The sequence below is a fragment of the Aspergillus sydowii genome, assembly GCF_001890705.1.
Source record: "Aspergillus sydowii CBS 593.65 unplaced genomic scaffold ASPSYscaffold_4, whole genome shotgun sequence".
Classification (NCBI taxonomy): Eukaryota; Fungi; Ascomycota; class Eurotiomycetes; order Eurotiales; family Aspergillaceae; genus Aspergillus; species Aspergillus sydowii.
In genome coordinates this window covers 2,291,696-2,311,295 of record NW_024467862.1, presented here as the reverse complement: position 1 = coordinate 2,311,295, position 19,600 = coordinate 2,291,696, and the positions used below count along the sequence as shown (strand labels likewise).

At 51.4% G+C, this 19,600-nt stretch overlaps 8 protein-coding genes across 8 annotated transcripts; 3 read left to right on the top strand and 5 right to left on the bottom strand.

The window, feature by feature from the left end:
• Positions 1 to 802: 802 nt before the first annotated feature.
• On the bottom strand, positions 803 to 2,014 carry ASPSYDRAFT_931397 (uncharacterized protein). Its single transcript, XM_040852784.1, has 2 exons — positions 1,825 to 2,014; positions 803 to 1,666 (listed from the first exon to the last, which is right to left on the bottom strand). The coding sequence occupies exons 1-2, from the start codon at positions 1,911 to 1,913 to the stop codon at positions 940 to 942; spliced, it is 816 nt and encodes a 271-aa protein (XP_040703982.1). The 5' UTR covers positions 1,914 to 2,014; the 3' UTR covers positions 803 to 939.
• Positions 2,015 to 3,295: 1,281 nt separating this feature from the next.
• ASPSYDRAFT_44595 (PXA domain-containing protein) lies at positions 3,296 to 4,893 on the bottom strand. The gene is made up of 2 exons (XM_040846873.1): positions 4,268 to 4,893; positions 3,296 to 4,191 (listed from the first exon to the last, which is right to left on the bottom strand). The coding sequence occupies exons 1-2, from the start codon at positions 4,785 to 4,787 to the stop codon at positions 3,377 to 3,379; spliced, it is 1,335 nt and encodes a 444-aa protein (XP_040703981.1). The 5' UTR covers positions 4,788 to 4,893; the 3' UTR covers positions 3,296 to 3,376.
• Positions 4,894 to 5,106: 213 nt separating this feature from the next.
• On the top strand, positions 5,107 to 6,497 carry ASPSYDRAFT_150570 (uridine-cytidine N-ribohydrolase; the record flags this gene model as incomplete). Its single annotated transcript, XM_040842017.1, has 5 exons — positions 5,107 to 5,158; positions 5,225 to 5,232; positions 5,305 to 5,509; positions 5,573 to 5,889; positions 5,952 to 6,497. The coding sequence occupies 5 exons, from the start codon at positions 5,107 to 5,109 to the stop codon at positions 6,495 to 6,497; spliced, it is 1,128 nt and encodes a 375-aa protein (XP_040703980.1).
• A 1,628-nt stretch (positions 6,498 to 8,125) lies between these two features.
• ASPSYDRAFT_57625 (GID4/VID24 family protein) lies at positions 8,126 to 10,029 on the top strand (the record flags this gene model as incomplete). Its single annotated transcript, XM_040849399.1, has 3 exons — positions 8,126 to 8,149; positions 8,271 to 9,783; positions 9,839 to 10,029. 3 exons carry the CDS (start codon positions 8,126 to 8,128, stop codon positions 10,027 to 10,029), a joined length of 1,728 nt encoding a protein of 575 aa, XP_040703979.1.
• Positions 10,030 to 10,473: 444 nt separating this feature from the next.
• ASPSYDRAFT_149414 (40S ribosomal protein eS12) lies at positions 10,474 to 11,012 on the bottom strand (the record flags this gene model as incomplete). The annotated part of the gene is made up of 2 exons (XM_040841907.1): positions 10,474 to 10,598; positions 10,685 to 11,012. Coding segments are annotated over 2 exons (453 nt in total), but the record flags the coding sequence as incomplete, so codon positions are not given.
• A 484-nt stretch (positions 11,013 to 11,496) lies between these two features.
• ASPSYDRAFT_57624 (putative histone deacetylase complex subunit (Hos4)) lies at positions 11,497 to 15,945 on the bottom strand (the record flags this gene model as incomplete). The annotated part of the gene is made up of 3 exons (XM_040849398.1): positions 11,497 to 11,724; positions 11,775 to 15,437; positions 15,943 to 15,945. The coding sequence occupies 3 exons, from the start codon at positions 15,943 to 15,945 to the stop codon at positions 11,497 to 11,499; spliced, it is 3,894 nt and encodes a 1,297-aa protein (XP_040703977.1).
• A 1,135-nt stretch (positions 15,946 to 17,080) lies between these two features.
• On the top strand, positions 17,081 to 18,178 carry ASPSYDRAFT_150228 (putative 3-oxo-5-alpha-steroid 4-dehydrogenase; the record flags this gene model as incomplete). Its single annotated transcript, XM_040841982.1, has 3 exons — positions 17,081 to 17,131; positions 17,218 to 17,719; positions 17,778 to 18,178. The coding sequence occupies 3 exons, from the start codon at positions 17,081 to 17,083 to the stop codon at positions 18,176 to 18,178; spliced, it is 954 nt and encodes a 317-aa protein (XP_040703976.1).
• Positions 18,006 to 19,492, bottom strand: ASPSYDRAFT_930069 (uncharacterized protein). The gene is made up of 2 exons (XM_040852767.1): positions 19,090 to 19,492; positions 18,006 to 18,887 (listed from the first exon to the last, which is right to left on the bottom strand). The coding sequence occupies exons 1-2, from the start codon at positions 19,213 to 19,215 to the stop codon at positions 18,240 to 18,242; spliced, it is 774 nt and encodes a 257-aa protein (XP_040703975.1). The 5' UTR covers positions 19,216 to 19,492; the 3' UTR covers positions 18,006 to 18,239.
• Between the last annotated feature and the right edge of the window lie 108 nt (positions 19,493 to 19,600).

The window sequence follows — 19,600 nt, the reverse complement described above, 5'->3', positions numbered from 1 at the left end:
TAATTAGGTGCCTAAGGTTATAAGCAGGGTCCGGAGTAAATACCCAGCATAATAATCCATCCAGCCAATAAGTCTCTCGCTCCGGTCTCCCCCGGTCTGCTGCTCAGGCTGCAGTCATGGATGGATGGGTGCCATGTCGGCTGCCCAGTGCACCTGCATTTGCGCACTGTCTTCGACTACCCAGCGTCTTCTGATCACCGGGGGGGGGGGGAAGCCCATTCTAATTTCCAGTTCAAGGAAGTTCAGATGGTCAGGTAGGTAGGCCGGGTATCTCTCCGATTTACCACTTCTGTTTCTGTGCCACACCACCAAGGACCTGAGTACTTTCTCGGCTCACTGCATAATTAAGTCCATCCCTACAGGATCAGGACCGGGCAGTGGCAGTCTGAAAGGCAAAGGGCACCAAAAAAGCAGGTCACAGGCGGGATGGGACTGGGCAAAAACCACCTGCAGGCTTGCGTCGTGCTGCGCCTCAGGAACTCTATTCGTTATTTTCTTTTTTCTTTTCTTCTGCTTTCTTTGTTCCTTTGTCTAATAATGGGGGTTCCATCGCCAATCAACCCTCTGCACTTTCAGACAACTGCGACGATTGGTTTTAATAATGTCGACGGCATCGGATGGAAGAACGTTTTGGGTAAATGTCCCGGTGAGGGCTGGAGGATATGATCTTATCGATAGCAGGCTTTGCAAAATGCGGAGTGCTGTGCTATCCATGGCCTGGACTAGAGGTCGCCCAAGCCTTCCTGTCTTTGCCTAGGCCACCTCTATGGAGTATAGTCCCATGTGTCTGCAGTGGATGAGATTGAGGGCCCGAGCTTCTTTTCTATTCCACCCTACTTCTGAACCTTATACTGACTTTCATTGCAACCACGGATGTTACATGCTTCATTAGTACTGATCCTGTTTACAGTATGTGCTAGCGCTCAGAATAACCTCAAATCATCCAGTGGGTATGAAAACTCCCCTATCCTCCATCAGTTCAGCAATACTACGATCCGACAACTCGGGCAAGAGCCTTGCGAGTACAGTCTCAACGATCGAGTAGAGTAGGTGCTTGTTGCAGTATTCATCTGCGAACAGATCAAGAATTTCGGTCTCAATAGACGAAGCGAGGAGCTCCTTTTCCGCGTCACTGACACTGCCGGTGGGCCCGTCAGGCGGCATAAACGTACGGTCTGGCTCTCCAGCTTCAGGCTCGGGATCTTGAGACTGGCTCAGGGATTGAGCCGGAAATCGAAGAGGCATCGAGTTTCTCTTCACACCAGTATCCGATGCAACTCCGAGAAAATGGCGTGCGATTGGGCGCGGTATCAGGGATAGAATCCCGAGTGCACACTTGCGCCTTATCGAGGCGACTTCGGCGGCATTTGAGACGCGCCGCTGCTGATCTGGCGACAAGGGAGGCGATCCCGCAGTCGCCGCTATATGAGTCTGTGTTATTGCATTGCCGCCGGGTGCGGTAGTCGCCTGCGTATTATTATTGATAGTCGATGACTGCGCCCCTACCGGGGTTGACGCAGTCGACGTCGGCTCTTCAGTGCGATTGACACCCCCTCCAGGCTTCGGACGAGTATTATGCGGGAAAAGCGCCTCTCGCGATGCAAGTAGAAGATTGGGTAACAGGGTGGGGGTGAGCACATACTCTTGGATGTTCTCGTGGAGGAACCTAGTGGGGAATCAAATGTCAGTCAAAAAAGGACGCATTTCTTTTTTTTATGTAATTTGGTCAGAGCTTTGCGAGCCATGTTCGGAAGAGGTGGGGGACAAAAACAAGAAAATAGAATAAAAATAAAAAAGGAAAGCTAGCAAGGACGTTCCCATCACCTCGATAGAGGCCTAACGAGAAGACGAAGGAGCGAGCGATAGGTGTGGAGAAGCAGTTCAGTTCGGGCCCTGGCAAGTCTTTCCTTCATTGCAGGGACGTCATCTGTCCCGTCTTTCTCTGTCCGATTTTGGCAGGAGTTTGGTCAGATGGATCGCAATCAAAGATATTTCATCATTCGATGCGCGCGCGGTGGGAGCGAACAGGATCTGCCTGATCAGAGGAAATCGAGAAGCTTGGGCCAGTTACGGATACGATTGGAAACGCCCCTCAATTCTGGAGACGTTGACGACGAATCTGAATGCTCAGATCCAGAAGGCTTTTTCTTCGGCGCGTGCATCATCAATCAGAAAGAGCCACCGGGCATCCACAATTTTGATGGAACATCATAGGCTTCCTGGCCAGGCCTGAACACGAGAAGAGCCTTGGAACCCTCCTCGGCTGCAGGTCGAATTTCAAAATTCACGGACAAGGAATTTCGCTGATTGGCTTGAAAAAAGGAAAATGCAGGCAAAACGAGTTGCTCCAGTGGTCCTTCTGTGCGAAGACCCCGAGGCTAACAAAAGGCCATTTCCTCATGCGGGATCGCTGTGGAGGCCCGTGATCCCGATGTCAAAATTCCCAGTGTTCTTTTGGAGCTGAAAGTAATAATGACGCCCCGCCACCTTTCGATCAGCGCTCATCAGGCGTGAAAACTCGAACGTGGATTCCAATTTTTTCCGATTTTTTGTCCCGCTGGGGAGGCTGGAGGTGGCATCTTCAGCGTTGACGACGGTGAAGACTGGATCCAGCACGGGACGGAAAGGGCCGGGCCTGTCCAATTCAACCATACGCATTAAATGGACCAAGTTCAAAGCAAAAACGTTGAACTCTGAGTTTCGTCGTCAAGATAGCCAATCGGTAAACGGGGAGATGAACCAATTTCCGTCTGATTGAAGAGAGAAGGCCTAGACAAGTGGCGACCATACTATTGCGGCACAAACAGACCTCACTCAACATCTGCACAAATTGAGAAGTGATTCCGAAGGTCTGCCACGGGTCTGTCCTCTGTCGGGGACCCCTCGTATTAACGATACGTCCTTGGTTATATGACGGTATTTTGAGGTCAGGGTGCGTAACGTCTGATACCAGAATGTACCAGCGAATGAGAGCAGGCTGCCGCAGATTGCGAAGGATGCGCGGTGCACCCACAAGCAGATCAAGTGATCGATGCAGCATGCGAGCAATGTAAATCTGCTGCATTGACGTCCCGTTGGTCGTCCACCCTCTGCCAATGACTCGCCTGAAGTCGCCGGACTGAGAAACGCACTCGCCAGCGCCATTCGTAGATCATCGTTCGGAGATCAAACCAGACACGGCATCCTCAACAAACCATTCGCTCGCAGCCTTCAACTGAAAAGCTAGCTGCGCATGATTATTTCCGATTCTTTCGTCAAGGCAGGTTGGGACCATGTGGGTTGCGGATAGGTCCGTGATACATGGTGCGACGATGGGAGGGGTCGTAGGGGAAGGAGAGAAAAGAGCTCAAAATTCCAAATCAATGCGAGGAGCGACTCACCTATCAAGAGTACTGCCGGTGTCCCCTACTCTTCCTGGACCCGCCAGGATTAAATATTGGATGAGGGCTAACAGTCCTCCCAGCCATGGCATTCGCCGGGGGATATCCAGTAACTGCGACAGCATGCCATAGAGTCGATAACCAAGCACCGGGCGCTTTCCCATGTCGCCGTATTTCGTGCCTAACTCGTCCACAAGACTACGCGAAGGAGTTGGGCGCGAAACAAACATCGCCGGGGCTGTGGACGCATTGCGAAATAAGCCCGACACAATAAATCGTAGTGTCACATATGCGAAAAAGGCATACTGAAGAATTCGCCATATCCAGCTTAGAGCCTGTGTTTGAGAAGTCAATGGTGTGTGATCATTCTCGTTGTCTTTGCTTGAAAGCAGGCCGAATTGTTGTAGTCGGTTTGGAGGAGATAGCATTGATTCAATTTTATCGATCTTGTCTTCATTCTTGTTTCCTGAGAGCACTTCCAGCAACTTAGCTGTGCCCTCCCACAGGAATCTGCCTTCGCAAACCTTCCCACTCACTTCATTTCCCAGAATAAGGTCAGCCAAGATGTCGCTCATCAAGGTCCGCAGGCATGCATTCTCGAGATCCTCAGTCGGAAGAAGAATAGTCAGAACGCCGTTCACTAATAATCGTCGGTATATAGCTTCGTTCTCTCGCTGCTGAGAAACGGATTTCGTATCAGAGGGGTTCGGAACAGGTGAGAGGCCTGGGTGCGGGTTCAAAGCATGGTATATTTCGCGGGGGTATGGCGATAGTCCTGATAGCTCAGACTGCTCTTTGGCCATTCGGTACGCTAGTTTTCCAGAAGCGTTACAGTCAGCACATATTCCACGGTTTCCTGGGATGGATTTACAGTAATCACGACTTACAAATGACATGTCGCTCCACCAATCCAGGGATATCGTCCAGTACTAGTTGTGCAATATCTACCTCCCGCAGCCTTTGCTCAAGGGCTCGGGTGCAGTGCGCGATCAGCTGGACCACCTCATTGATAAGAGCTTGATCGGATGTAATCTTCGAATACCAGGACGAAATAAATTCCTTTAATATTATGGCAATTAAAGCGTAAAGTTGACGGTCAACGTCATTCGAGCTCGTAAGCGGTGGTAATAGCTCCTCTGGAGCATACGGGGAAGTGGCACCGCCATAACTTCCCAGATGAGGACAAAGCACGCGTCGAATCAGAGCAGTGGTAGCCTTGTCGCTTGTTCCATTGGGTTGTTCATCGCGGTACACATTCTTCGCCTGCTGCGCCCGGTGGGAAGACTGCGAAGGAGCTGTAGTGGTCGAAGAAGCTGGGACGGCTGTTGACCTGGAGCTGGAAGTAGTCGGGCCCGATTTGAGATGGGAAAAGGGTTGGAGGCCCGAAACAACAGGGTCGGTGGTCATTTCATCGCAGATGAAGAGTAGAGTGAGTTGAAGCAAGCGAAAGTCAGACGAAACCGGAGGATCTGATGCAGCAGCATCGGTGACATCTGCAACTGCAAGGTCGTCGACCCCCAAACGCGACGAACGGGACGTCACAGCAACCCCTGATACGGAAAGCAGGGCTTAGGGTTGGATTGCGATAAGCACTTATCGCATCCCCGCCTCCCCCTCAGTGACCGCGGAGAACTCCGGACTATTTATATCCTTCAGACTCAAGTTTGGCCAAAGATATAAAATATTTGTCTGAAGACGCAGTGAATTATCGCTTCAAATTCCATCCATGAGTGCCACAACAGACACACCAATCCCTCTCTGGTTGGATTGCGATCCTGGTCTGTATCCCATTCTCTTATTCATTGTCCTCTGTTCAGCATAACGCTGACTCTGTTGCTCTCCAGGCCACGATGTAGGTGTCCTTCAATGCGCATTGTGCACCTAAATTTCCAGAAACCTAACAAGTCCTTCGCTGGGTGTATAGGATGCGTTCGCCATCCTTATTGCAGCTCATCACCCGTTCTTAAACCTTCTGGGTATCACAACAATCCATGGCAATGCCTCTTTAGAGAATACTACCATCAATGCCACAAGAGTGCTAGAGGCTATCGGAAGACCGGAAGTTCCTGTATATCCAGGGAGCAGAAAGCCGTTCTGCAGACCTGCCATGCACGCCCCTAACATCCACGGTCCGTAGCCCCAACTTGATAGTATCAATTCTGTACCGCCAACTAATCAAGGGTCGAATATAGGCGAATCAGGTATCGACGGAACTGAGCTTCTTCCTAAAGCTTCAAGGGCACCAATCACGGACAAGAACCCTATCCTTGCGATGCGCGATGCCCTTATGGCTGAGCCGAAAGGTACACCCTGGGTCATAGCTACAGGTACATTGACCAACATTGCCTTGCTATTCGCAACCTTTCCAGAAGTCGCGGCGCATATCAAGGGACTCAGTATAATGGGCGGTGGTGTTGGGGGTGGCTTCGCCAATGCACCAATCAGCAGATTGGCTGGGCATGAGAACAGGATTGGCAATATAACTCCATTGGCAGAGTTTAACATATACGTATGTGATGGTCCTGAGCGATGCTCGACGCTCCCTTAACTCTAACCTTCAATCTTCCCCAGTGTGATCCCGAAGCTTCTCAATCAGTCTTCAGCAATGCCATTCTCGCGCCCAAGACCTACCTGATGTCGCTAGACCTGACGCACCAAGTCCTGGCCTCGCGGGATGTACAAACCCGCATTCTACATGGAGACGGCAACCCCTCCACGCCTCCAACTGTGCTCCGCCAAATGCTGTATGAACTATTACTCTTCTTTGCCTCAACCTACGAAACCGAGTTCGGCTTGACAACAGGCCCTCCACTCCACGATCCTCTCGCCGTGGCCATAATCCTATCCACACTCAACCCAGAATTCGCTAATAAACACCCTGACCAGGCTGTTAAGTTCGACGACCGTGATGGGGAGCGATTCTCAGTCACTGTTGTAACTGATGGGCTCCATGGAAAAGACATCGCTCTTGTGGGCCAGCTGGGTCGGTCTGTAGTCACCAGCCACCCCAGCGGTGTCTGCATTCCCCGTGGAGTGGATTTGGCTGCCTTTTGGGGCATTATTTTGGAGTGTATTCAGCGGGCAGATCGGTTGAACGCTGCGCGAACAACAGCATAAACCCCGAGAACGCTACTCGCCACCGTAAAGGGGAATTTTAGAGCACATATAGTTCAATAGAGGGTACATACACTAGATTCTTAAATTGAGCGAATACAGACCGAAAAAAAAAAAAATACTAGTAGTAGCGTCGCTTAAGTCGTTGTGTTTCATCTAAGCTCTTGGCTTATACAAATGCTATGCTGGGAGTATAATATATCCTACACCTACCGTATCAATAGGCCATTAGGCGGCTAAAACCATCACTCTTGGTCACGTCATTTGGTAACAAAAAAGACCGTCAGTGTTTCGGGGGTGTTCGAGTGGGACGATTCAAAACGAACCCAAGGGGTCGTGATAGTAATATACTCTAGTGAGCTACCTTGTCATCGTCTTGTGTAATTTGTCAATAGAATCCAGGTGAACGTCCAGGCCGAGGGCTCTGATGGCTCTCGCTCAATCGATGTTGGATCAAGCGCACATGGGGATTCCAGCATCGCAATCTCTCCACTTTCGTTTACAGTAATAACCTCAAATTTTAGAGTAGCCACGCTTAAGAGCCTGTCATTGGCTTGTGGGTCGATAGCACCAACTCACACGGCCTTTGAGACCCAGGTACTGATATATAGCCGTAAAGAGGCGACTTCGGCTAAAGATGTGCTGTGTCGTTAATACATGTGTACAGTATCAAGAAGACAGACTTGTAGAATGAGCCATGTTTCATAGTGTTGAAATCGCCCAGTAAAACATGCCCTCTCGTATCCAGCAGGTTCGTACAGAACCGCAGTACCATAACCCTCCCGTTGAATCATCTTGATCGATGATATTAAGACATGATGCGAGAGCTTTGGATGGTCATGATTTGGTGAGTTCCAGGCATGTTGACCTTCTGCTCAAGTTGCCTGAGGGCAGAGACAAGAAGGCGACGGCAAGCCACAATCACTCTCAGCTAAATGGTGGACTAGCGGCACCAGAGCTCCGGTAAGCATCATGGAACCCTAGAATAAGCGATGACGGTATTGTATGTTTTAGGAGAAATGCAGCGCTTCTGGGACTCGGTCTGCGTGGCGCTCAAGAGTTCGTATAGTTGGACAAAGGACCGAATTGGAAAGGCCGGCGGTGGAGCGACTCAGAATACATACGCTGTCGACGGTTTTGTTGGAAGCGTGAAAAGAAGTAGCAAAGCACGGTGGTGATTTTGATGGCAGTGGCGATAGTGACGCTGTCAAAGAATGAAGTTGGCGGAGGCGAAGAGTGCAATCCTGGCCACGAGCATGGCCACGAGCATGGCAATCCGGTGTCGAGAAACCCCAGGAGACGGTCAAGAAGATGGCGCAATTTGTATACAATTCGGGGGGGCTCGGGTGAGAGGATCAGATGTTGAGCACCAGAGATCGTGGTCGGTTTCAGAGTCGGCCAAGTTTGAATAACCTCGCTCGTTTCTTCACTCCACACTTCTCGCCATCACTCACTTTCGGTCCCCCATCTCCTCGGCCGTCTCCTCTCCTCATCTTTATCTTGCTGTCCACGTCGTTCCTTCCTCAGTTCTTTTTACCCCGGCATCAGGTCGCTCGCTACATGCCTTCTCCCATCTGGCGCACCGTTTCTGCGCCCTCTCACGACCAATCCAGCCATTAACCCCGGATATCATGCCCCCGGCCAATTCGCCCAATGTACGTTTTCCTATTTGACTCCCGCGGGAAATATCGCAGGAGCACCTTGCATTTTGATTTCGTCTGGAATCCGATTCCCCCACTGCACCATGGGCCTTTACTTATCGCTCTGTTTCTGCAGGATGCCCCCTCCCGATCGCCCTTGGCTGCGACACCCTCTCTTCCATCTATCTCCACCGCTGAATCGAATGATGCCCATAATGATAACGTGAATTTCTTGCGGTCCCGTGTACGCTCTCCGCCCGACCCTTCGTCCTCCTTGCTCAGTCGCCAGCGCCGCCGCCGACAACATATTCTATCCCAATTGAATATCGATCCGATGGACCTTAATGAGAACATGGCGGTAGAAATCAACCGTCGAATGCCGATACTCCGTCCCCAGTTCCCCGATCCTGACGAAGAGAGTTACGGCACTATCAACAACAGTAATTTACCCAACTACGAAGGCCGAGTTTCGAATCCCCTTGGGCTGTACGGCTGGGCTCCCGCTTCCGACGACGAAGGCGACGATATCCCTTATCCACCAATACACAATAATGCGCTATCATCATGGCTTGGCCGGCTTTCTGAACGCAGTAACTCCAGACGTTCTGCGCGCCGCGATGGCGCGCCCAGGAATCCCCAGGCGAATCACAACGAACTGGCCGACGGTAATCATGGAACGAATGACACCTCCGGGTCAACCACGGAATCTTTACTACAGTCAATACAACGCCAGCCGAGGTTCTCCCGAACGAGGACTCTGCATGATTACCTTCTGGATCGCGCAGAGGAACCTCGCGAACGAGCTGGCGTCGAATCCTCCCCCCGGGCTTATCGGTTCCTTCCCAGCGGTCGCAGCGAACCGCATCGAGCCTTAACACATAATGACCTTCGCGCGCGGGTCAGCGCTCACCGACAAATGCACTTAGATAACCCCCCTAGCCCTCGACTGAAAGAGACGATACGCTATCTCGATAGATTACGCTACTCTAATTCATTCGAGGAAAGCTTGTCATCTGCAGCTGCCGGGGGGTTTGTTCAATTAGACCTTCTTTCTTGGGACAACGACGACTTCATCCTCGACACTTCTTCAATCTATCCGCCACCAGTATGCTCATGGCTTCGCCCAGGTATGACATTCTCGGGGTTCCAAAGAGCTGCCAGCAGTACCGGTCTCGTCTTTCCCCAGCAAGGTCCTAGTTTGTCCTCCAATGATCCAATGGTCGTTAATGGCAGTGACCAAAACCGCATCAGCGTACAAACCTCAAATGGAAGACGATATTTTGCCAGCCAAGTCTACAACCTAGGCAGCGGCAAGGACGAGAACTGGCCGGTCAAAGTAACCATTCACGATATAAACGTCCACGAAATGACGCTATCAGGTACTATGGAAGCGTATAATATCCCCGATAAGGCCTCGCCGTCCCATGATGCGCATATTGTGACGTTTCTGGAGGGTGAAATCATCGACTTCAATTTACATACCCTGGAGACGAAGAATTTCAAAGCAGACGCCGAGATTGACTGCACATACTGGCGAAAACTCCAGCCCTTCAAAAATCTGACGGATGAAGAAATGACACGGAATCTTGTGAGCCGTAAATGGATCACAGAACAACTGTCCAAGGGGTGGATCCTGATGAGGTGGAAGGGTTTGTTCAGTCCTCCCCCTCGCTTCAACACCAATCTAACAATCTATAACTATAGAACGATGTTTCATAACTCCTACGGATGCGCGACAGGGGCTCACGATATCAGGTTTCTATTACATTTCCTTGCATCGCGAGAGCGGCAACATTGAAGGCTTATATTATGATCCCGGTAGCTCACCATACCAACAGCTGTCATTGAAACCGGAAGCAACGAAGATGACTCGACCTTCATACAGCTTCCGTTGATACCCTTTTTCTAATTGCACTCATGCGTTGACTTATTAATTTCGAGGCGTTTGGGCTGGGCGTATCATACAATCTGCATATCAGGTGTTGTCAAATTTACGGCTTTGTACCTTCTCATCTATATTCAACCAACCAGCCGTCCCATTTTACCTTCGGGGGTCGTCAGAACCACTGGTATCCAGGTAGACAATGAACAAATTGCACATTGTCCAAAGATAAAACGCATTGCTTCACTCAATTCCTTTTTGATTTTCTGCCCATAGATAGTAGATTCTCAATTATCAACAGCCACATATGGTAACGTAGGGCGGCATGCACGACTATGACAGAACAAAAAGATCCTCGCCAGCAGACAGATAGTTAAATCCCTCCAGCAAAATTCATAATCATGTCACATAAATCCTCCCATCCATAAATGCCGTTTCAAATCCGAGACTGGTCAATCTACTGCTCGGTCTGGAAGTAGTTGAGGAGGACGGAGCGCTCCTGGGACTCCTCACCCCAGTCCTTGACAACGACGCAAGAGCAGTTGACAACCTTGCGAGCGTTACCCTCACGGTCGAGCTGGCCTGTAGCAAGGAAAAAAGAACATGTTAGCCCACTGAACCTTCCCAAAAAGACCACATTGAGGAATAAAAATATGGTTGAAACATACAAAGACCAACCCACTCGCCGAGCATCTTGCCGTCGGGGACCTTGATAAGAGGGATCTTGTGCTCGGAGCAGAGAGCGACAACGAGCTTCTTGTAGGCCTCCTCCTCACAGCCCTCGTTGAGGACACACATGTGAGCCTGGCGACGGTCAAGGGCCTTAGCGGCCTCACGGAGACCACGGGCAAGACCATCGTGGATGAGGGAGATGCGAAGAACACCCTTCAGAGCGTCGAGGACGGACATCTGGCCGCCAGCGCCAGACTCGGCGGGGACTTCGACCTCATCGGCGGCGACAGGGGGGTTGGAAGCGGTCTCTTCTCCGTCCGACTGTATAGAGGAGAAAGCTGAGTTAGCGATTGAATGAATGCATAGTGATGGTGGCTGGTCTCAATTGCGCAGGGTGTTGATATTTGTGGCACGCACCATTTTGATAATATGTGAGTACGGTGTGTGAATGTCGGAATATCCTCGAAGAGTCGTGGTGGTATATGGGTGGAATCTGAAATTGTGGGATCCTGATGCTAATTTCCGCCGTGCTCGCCTAGATCCGGATCCGTGTGCCCTACAGTTCTTAGTCATGATCACGTGCGTGGCTTCTATGTCACGTGGTAATTCTATATTGCCCATACTTTAGTGGTCTCCAAAGTTCAATTATTATCGAAGTGGTATTCAAGGAAATTTGGCTACGGCCTAGAGCCGTATCATCTATCCAACTACTCCTATCATGTATCGCGTCACAACAGAGGTATCATAGTCATACAGGCAAGGAAAATCGTCCATCTGTACAAGTAATCCGGACTGAACGGAACAAAAATCAGACATATGTACTCGGCTGGCTGTGCCCATGCCCATTCGTCAAGCCTTGTTCGTAAGGAAGGGCAGGTTTGCCGATATGCGGCGGCCCATTAATAAACCCATTTGGTTGCGATAGCTGCAGAGCAGGGTTCAAAATCGGTTCTTGGTCGATATGCATCTTCAAGAACTGGATGTCTAACCCGTGTAGATGCGGAATGTGTGGAACGAGGTCCATGAAGTCGGATAGCTGGAAAGTCAGTATAATGATGCCGCAAAAATAAGATGCTCAAAACATACCTTAACCCAAAACACATGTTCCATACTGAAATACTTGCTCCGGGTTTCGCTATCCTTCTGCATGATCTGTCCAAATGACGCCGTTAAAAATTCTGTATCATCTGCTTGCACTAGCATTCGCCGTGTAACTCGCCATAGGTTCATTCGCTGGGATGGCGTCACGTCGCGCTTCTCCCAACTAGCGTACTGCGATAACTGGAGGTCGTTTGTGGCTAACAACGGCGCGACAAGATAGTTTGGAACCCATCGCTCATTCGCAACGTCGGCACTGCAACCGGGATCAAGCTGTTTGGTTTCGGCTGTAACTACTGGCATGAATTTTCTCAGCCATGAGTGACTTCGCGCTTGGGGGTCACTCGATCCGACGAGATTGGCTGCTATACAGAGCCGGCTAGGGAGTGCATCCCGCCGCCGTTGTTCATGCTCTTCCTGCTCCCTACGGAGTCGCGCAAGTCGTTGCCTTTCTTGTTCCAGTCGCTTTTGGCGCTCATCCTCGGCTTGTTTGATCCGTCGTTGTTCGGCCTCTTTTCGTTTTCGCTCTTCTTCGGCCTTCTCTTGGGCTAGGCGGGCCACCCGAGCTACTCGTTCTTCCTCTTCCTTCTGAGCTCGAGCCTTTTCTGCTTCTGCCTCTGCGGCGACCCGTTCTTCTTCGGCTATTCGTTCCTGCTCTGCCTTTTCGGCCAACTTTTGTTCGACCGTCTCGCCGGGAGGGCTCTCTGACTCGACATCAGCATCGGGTTCGGCTTGGTCAGCCGGCAGGTTGTGTTTCAATGTCTCTTCCGTCTGGAGAACTTCTTGGTCCGCATCAGCCGACTTCGCTTCCTCCATGGGAATGTCAGTCAGGTCGTTCATCTCGTGCTTTTCCCGTTCTTCTTTAACCAAATTACTGTCTTTTGAAGAAGCAGTGCGTGATTCCTCTGAACGATCCGTCTTCGAGTCACTGGAGCTAACACCGTGTCTTTGCCGAGGAGGCGATTTGATATCATCAGCTGCAGCTGTATGGTGTCTCTTTAGGCCTCCATTAGTAACATTTGGCGCCCCTTCCTCTGACAGAACCCTTCTCTTCTTCTTTAAAACATCGCGATTATGACGCTCGGACTCAGGCCCGCGAGAACGAGGTCGTTCAGGACTAGCACTGCTACGTCCGCGCTTCAGCTGTGGGGTTCTAGAAACGGGTTCAGAAGAACTATCTGGCCGGGCTTTAACATTATCCTCCCGGCCCGATAATGAGTCCGACGATGGTAAGCTAGGCATCTTGCGATCTCGATCCTGGGGCGGTCGTCCCGCGATCAAGCGCCTTCGTTTGACGACATCATCCCCCCGAGCTGAATCACTATCCTTTATCGACGACACAGGTTTCTGCCTGTATGGTTCCGTGCGAACTGTGTCCGAGTCCTGATGCGTGTGTTTTGGACGAGAAACGCCAGAGCCGACTTTCTCTCTTGGATGAGCGACCCCCTTCTTCTCTCGTGAGATACCTAGATCCTTCGGTGAATCGCGGGGCCCAGGACTTGCGTTTTTCCTGGACCGAGAAAAGGGCGATGAGGATTCTCTGCGCATGGGTCGTTTTGTGTCCTTCTCCTTTTCCCGACGTTGACGTGGGGAGAGGTCAGACTTGCGCTGCTTCTTATTCTTAAAATGGTTATCGTACGCCTCTTTGAGGGTATCATATTCTTCCTCCCAATTGTCTGCTCTGCGCTTCTTTGATATTTCGAAATAGGTCAGACCATCATAAAGTCGACGGGCTGGGTTAAACCCAGGCTGATCTAGGAAAAGCTTAATCACAGCAAGGTTTCCACGGCCGATTGCAGCAAGCATTGGGGTATTGTGACCAGCTTTCTGGGACGGTAATGGAGCGGGATCAGGCTCCGCATCCCCCATACCAAGTAGCAGCGACAAGACCTCGTCGTGACCACCCTTAGCAGCGGCGATCATTGATTCCGTGTCGGCTTTCTGCCCCACGTTTAGTATATTTGCAACGCCAGCAATGTCACCTTTCGCAGCAAATGCCTGGAGATTCTCGGGGGTAGCCTTGGTCCATAGCAGATCATTCCTCGTAGCTTCACTTCGCACACTCTTTCGCTTGGACGCCATACTGCTGAAGAGGGGAGGGCTACGCCCACCACTAACCGGGGGCGAATCGCGCGGGCTAGCGCCTGATATCCGCCTAGATGAGGATTCCCGGTTTGGAGGCGCAACTGTTTCTTCTGATCGTCGATTTGGTCGTGGTTTAGCTTTTGCTTCTTCCAACAGCCGTCGAATTTCATCACAGTCATCCGGAACAAGGTCACTCGGCTCGTCTCCTTGTGAGTTGACGGCCCGCGGGTTTGCACCGGCTTTTAAAAGGATCCTTACAACCTCTTCATGGCCATTCTCCGCTGCATCTATCAACGGAGTGTCTTTATCGATGTTACATGTTTCGACTTCGCACCCTGCAGCAATCAGATATTTAACAATAGGAGCACTACCCTCCAAAGATGCGATCTGTAGGGGGGTGTTCCCAGCGTTGTCGGCAACGTTCAAATCCTCCGGGCGTTCCTCGTGTTTTGCAATCACGGTATCCAATTCCTGAGCCGCACAAGCACGCGCCAAACGGGTTCTGCCATTCTGATCTCGCAGTTTCTTATAATTTGTTGGCCGTGCTGGAGACGCAGAATTTCCATCAACTGAGGCAAGCTTCCGGGCATACGCACTTGGATGAGGAGAACCATTTGCTGATGAAACGGACAGTCGGTCCTCGGAGCCTTGCCTTTGGAAACCCGTAACCAGAGGCGTCGGAGCCTTCTTCTTTTTCCCGTTGGTGAGTTGCGGACCAGACCCCGTGCGCTTGTGGGACTGACGAACAGGGGAGACAGAACGATCGGTGAATGCGGGTCGAGGGAGCGTTGGCCCATTACTCAGAATATGTTCCTCACGACTGCGAACGGGCGAGTCCTTGTGCCGTCCACGTCGACCAATATCCGACTCTTCATCGATACTCTCACTAAAACTTCGCTTCCTCGAGGTGCTGGTAGTCTCGAACCTGTTAGATACAGACTTGGGATCGTCCTGTTTCTCTATCTTTACGATGGACGGAGAAGCTTCTCTTTGCTGAGGACTCGGCTGGTGCGCTTCACGGTCGCTTCTATCATGACTATCAGAATCCACAGGTTTGCTCTTCCTCACCTGAACATCACTTGGGGGCAGTTCGTCGTCGCCAACACGTTCATTACCATCGTCACGTCGTTTCGGTTCATGCTTGATAAATTTTCGTCGTTTCTCTGGAGACAGAGACTCGCGCCCGGACTGAATTATGGTTTCGGCCTCCGAATCGGCCTTGGGGCTTGGAGGACCATCACCGTCTCCAGCAGCGGAATCTACCTCCTTAGCCGGAGCATCCTCACCGCGAGGAACGGTCGGGTTCGACGTCCTCCTTGGGGAGGGCGGCCCCAAAGCAGGCTGGCTATTCACCTTGACAGCAAACGCGTTTTGTTGTCCTGAATCCAGAGCAGCTGGCAGCGAGGGGACAGTGTCAACATCACTCATAGCGGTAACACTCGGTTTCTTGGGATTCTGCTCGACATTTTCGGAGGCCGTAACGGACAGGATGGCTTTTGGGTCAAGGACACCAGGAGTTGGGCGCGGAAGTCGGTGGTCGACCACGCTAGGTAAAGGCGGCGAGGACTGAACGGCGAGGAGTGTGGAATGAATGGTGACTGTTGGTCAAGGTCGAAAGGGCCGAGATGATCAAAACCCGATCGGCCCAAGTTCTGGCAAGTACAGGGAGCGGTTGCGAGGCGAGGAGAGTGGTGGGTGGAGGAGCTTTGAAGGTGGATTGCGAGTGGCACACAGGGACGGGCGAAGAATTTGAAAGGTCTGTCGTGAAGAGGGACGCGGATAAAGGAGTCGGTATAATAAGATAAAAATGTCGAGCGCGAGAAAGGGCGGTCGTTTCTGGGAAGAGAAGAGGGTTGGGAGAGGAAAGGAGGAGGAAGGAATGGCGAAGAGAGAGAGAAGCGAAACAATGACCAAGACTGGATCTGGGACTGGGTCTACTGCGACTGGGGGTGAAACTACTTTGGGTGTGGTGGCAGACTGGCAGTGGCAGCGGCCTCAGAGTGGCCTCAGGCTGGAACTAAAGCAGTCCGTCGTAATTATTATTTTGATTTTGATTATTCGTACTCCATACCATCACAGAGGCGTCGTCCACGTTTTTGCTCTCTCTGTATCTGCTTGAGCTTTGGGTCCTTTAGTCGCCTGAGAAAGCATTTCTGGAGACCACTGCGATGGAACGGTCTCTTCAAGCCATTCCGTCAGACTCTGGCCTGTCAAAGACCAATCCTCAGCTTAGAGCTCTCGAGGCAATAATCATCGGTCTCGTGCCAATCAGCTCGAAAACGGGACGCTTCCAAGGCTACGGTACCATGTCCTGCTCAGTAGTTCCCAGTCCGGCCAAATATCTGAGTACGGCGCAGCTCGACATCTCCATCGATGATTCTGCGATGCGCGAAGGCCCAAAGCGAGCGGGGATGCCGGGATGAAACTGAGGGTGGCGGATGAATCATGAGTGAATCAGAGACCAAAATCCTCTTTTCTGGTGTGAGGCGGACCACCACTCAGCAACTGCGTCTTCAGGGGGTTTCCTTGGAAGGCCCGCCACTCGCTCGACGGCCAAGGCATCCACTTTACCGCCAATGAAACGCTGTGGCCATGTCGCCCGTTACCGCTTGCGGCTTAGATGGGTCAGTCTTTCTGTTGGGACCACCCTGATCTGCTTGTTTTTATCCAGTCATGGCTCGATAAACAGCCAGCTTATCGCCCCACTTGGAAAGCTGCCCCCCTTTTCACGCAGATTTCATGATCAGCTTAGAGGTTACCGTACTCGGATTTCGCAGTCACGGGATGAGAAAGAGGGGAAGCTGATTAGCGATCCCGTGATCAGCCTGTGAAAGAGATGCATGAGAGGGGATGGTTGCAAAAGATTAGTTTTGCGATGCAGTCATCCAACTCAGCTCGACAAAGAGCATTGCGCGCTGGCATTCTTGCGATGGTAATCATGGATGTGTCTGCAGTCCGCTGGGTGGCCTGAATTGGGGCTGAGATGCGAATCCTTGACGGCAACGTATCGTAATCAAAAAAACCTGAGACCAGATCTCGGGATCGGAGCTTGGTCTCAATCTCCATTGCTTTCTTCCTTGTCATCTTGTCAGTCATAACTAGTTATAGGATCAGCGCTGACAGAGAGTCGACGAGACATCTGGCTCCCGAGTTGTTTCAAGATGGAGTTTATTGCTCACATCGTTGATCCTGCACTCTCCATAACAGACATGGACGCGGTCGACGCGCTTCGAGCTTTTTTCCTCTTCGCAGCTTGCATGGTATGAAACGTCACTGGGAACCAGGGCTGCTGCATCGGCATTATCGACGGTTTCTCTCTAGAATGGACGTGAACTAAATCCCCCAGATCTTCTCTGTTAGTTTGCCCGCTTCACTTCGGTCGCGCTTCATCCCTTATGGCGCTCGTGCAACATCAACAGCTACAGTCGAGTGGGAGGCCTCTGCTTCCACGCCGACCACGAAGTCGACCTCAGCCTCGCCCTCGGACATGTCCGCGGTGACACGCGCCCTTGATTACGCCGCCACTTTTAGAGTCCCTCACAGCTACTTCACGCAGTTCTACGTCATCTCGGTGCTGTCGTCGATCTTCTGGGCTCTGCAGCTGCTGTCTCACGGGCGCGCGTTCCAGGCCATTGCAACTCGAATCCGGCCGGAGCACATGCGGGAAGAAATATCAATAAATCAGGTTATGCTGTGCTGTGGCTTGATGCTGATCCAGGGGGTGAGACGGCTAAATGAGTGTCTTAGCTTCTCAAAGCCGTCATCGTCAAAAATGTGGTTTGTTCATTGGTTCGCAGGTATAGGGTTTTACCTAGCGGTGGCCGTTGCAGTCTGGATCGAGGGAGCAGGTTCGTTCAGGGAAATAACATTATCCAAATCAAGGCTTCCAGCTGATTGGTAGCGCAGGGACGGTTCTTGCTCATGAGTTGAGTCTAGATGATTTCAACCTCACGACACGTTTCTCTGGGCGTACGCTCCTAAGTATTCCCATCTTCATCCTTGCATCGGGCATCCAACACGACTGCCACCATTATCTATTCTCATTGAAGAAGTACACCCTGCCTACTCACCCCATGTTCAGCAGGATCATATGTCCACACTACACAGCCGAGTGCATAATATACCTATCATTGGCGCTGCTAGGCGCTCCGAAGGGCGAGACCGTGAACAAAACGCTGCTCTCCGCGCTTGTCTTTGTCGCGGTTAATCTAGGCGTCACGGCCTCCTCGACCCGAAAATGGTACAAGGAAAAGTTTGGCGAAGCCGCAGTCCAGGGGAAATGGAACATGATTCCATTGATTTATTGAACCATCTCCAATATCCAGCTAGCTAGCTTGAACCAACCCGACACAATCAAAGATTACTATATCAAATATTTCTATTCAAAAACTTCATCGTATTCCCCACCTTCGCAACCTTCAATACATCGCGATACGTCAAACTCACTCTCGTCTCCCTCATATACCACCCAGCACGAAACCGCTCCGGCTCGCCCAATAACTCCCAGTTGCATATAGAATCCGGCGCAAGGTCCTCATCTTTGTCTCGCTCCGCAATCCCATGCAGGTAATCCTTGTAGAGTTCGTCTCGCGTAACCAGGAGGCTGCGCCTCTCCTGCAAGATCCGGTATTTCGGCTGCCGAGCTTGCTCTTCTTCGCTCCTAGTATTACCCTCATCTGTATCATAGTCTCTGTTGTTGCCCTTCTCATACAAATCCAACACAATCTCCGCGCCCAAACTCACCGTCGCAACAAGCGGGTGATATGCAGCCCCGTCCTCATGGGGCATGATCCCCTGCCCAGGCTGGTATTCATTCACGAGAACATGGTTTGGGGCGTTGTGCGGGGAGTCGGCGAAGAGGTTCAGAGCGGTGAAGTTGGGAGTTATGATGGGAGTGGTTAGCCAGGAAGGGAGCGGGGAGGAGAGCAGTGTGTTGGAGCTTGTCAGTGATGACGGATAGGTTTGGAGACGGCGTCTGGAGAGGCTCTTCCAGTGGGGGAGAGGGGCAGATGTTATCTGATGGATTGGTTAGTCTCTAGCAGTAGAGCTTGCAACGCCGTGGTAAGTATATAGAGAGATCTTGAGACGAAGATGGAGAAGGCGGGGAAAGGGAAAAGTCGGGGGGTCCCTTGTAGTTAGAGAGGTCGATAGCCGAATAGGCTATGCATGGAGGACCAAGGTACGCGCGACGAACAAAGAAGGCAAAAGAAGTACTGACCTTCTGTAAGAGATTCGCCTCCTCGGCCTCCGTGATAAATCCTGGAATGTAGAAGGCGTCGCCGGGCAGTCGCGATATGCGGGCCGCCTCCAGGTTGGATCCAGGTTCTTTCTCCCTCCGCGTCATGACTGGCCTGATTGGATTCCCAGCAGCGATGATTGCTGGCAGCTGGAGGAGATCTCGATGCCTAGAAGGGCACGGTACTCGGTGCAAAACGCAGCTCCAGCCTATCGGCGCACGTTCAGAGGCAAAAGCAGATGATGCATCAGAAAGACGAAAAGGAACCCGATGCAGTCATTCCCACAATGAGCAAGGCGTGCTGGACAGTAACAGCTATGGGAACGCCAACAGTTGCAATGGCCAGGTTTTTCAGCTCAACCCTCAATAATGCAAGAATAATATAATTTTTAGCCGCGGAGCTCAAGATAGAAACAAAGACTGGAACCGAAGGGCAATATCAGGAATAAATGGGCATGGCGCCCGTTATGTTAAATAAGGCCGGGGCCTCTCT

Bases quoted from the DNA above. Each gene is read 5' to 3' on its own strand.
- ASPSYDRAFT_931397 (XM_040852784.1), bottom strand. From the start codon at position 1,913: ATGAAGGAAAGACTTGCCAGGGCCCGAACTGAACTGCTTCTCCACACC. The intron at 1,667-1,824 runs GTGATGGGAACG...ATTCCCCACTAG, and splicing joins CTCGTTAGGCCTCTATCGAG to GTTCCTCCACGAGAACATCC.
- ASPSYDRAFT_44595 (XM_040846873.1), bottom strand. From the start codon at position 4,787: ATGACCACCGACCCTGTTGTTTCGGGCCTCCAACCCTTTTCCCATCTC. The intron at 4,192-4,267 runs GTAAGTCGTGAT...CTGGAAAACTAG, and splicing joins GGTGGAGCGACATGTCATTT to CGTACCGAATGGCCAAAGAG.
- ASPSYDRAFT_930069 (XM_040852767.1), bottom strand. From the start codon at position 19,215: ATGACGCGGAGGGAGAAAGAACCTGGATCCAACCTGGAGGCGGCCCGC. The intron at 18,888-19,089 runs GTCAGTACTTCT...CCAATCCATCAG, and splicing joins AGGCGAATCTCTTACAGAAG to ATAACATCTGCCCCTCTCCC.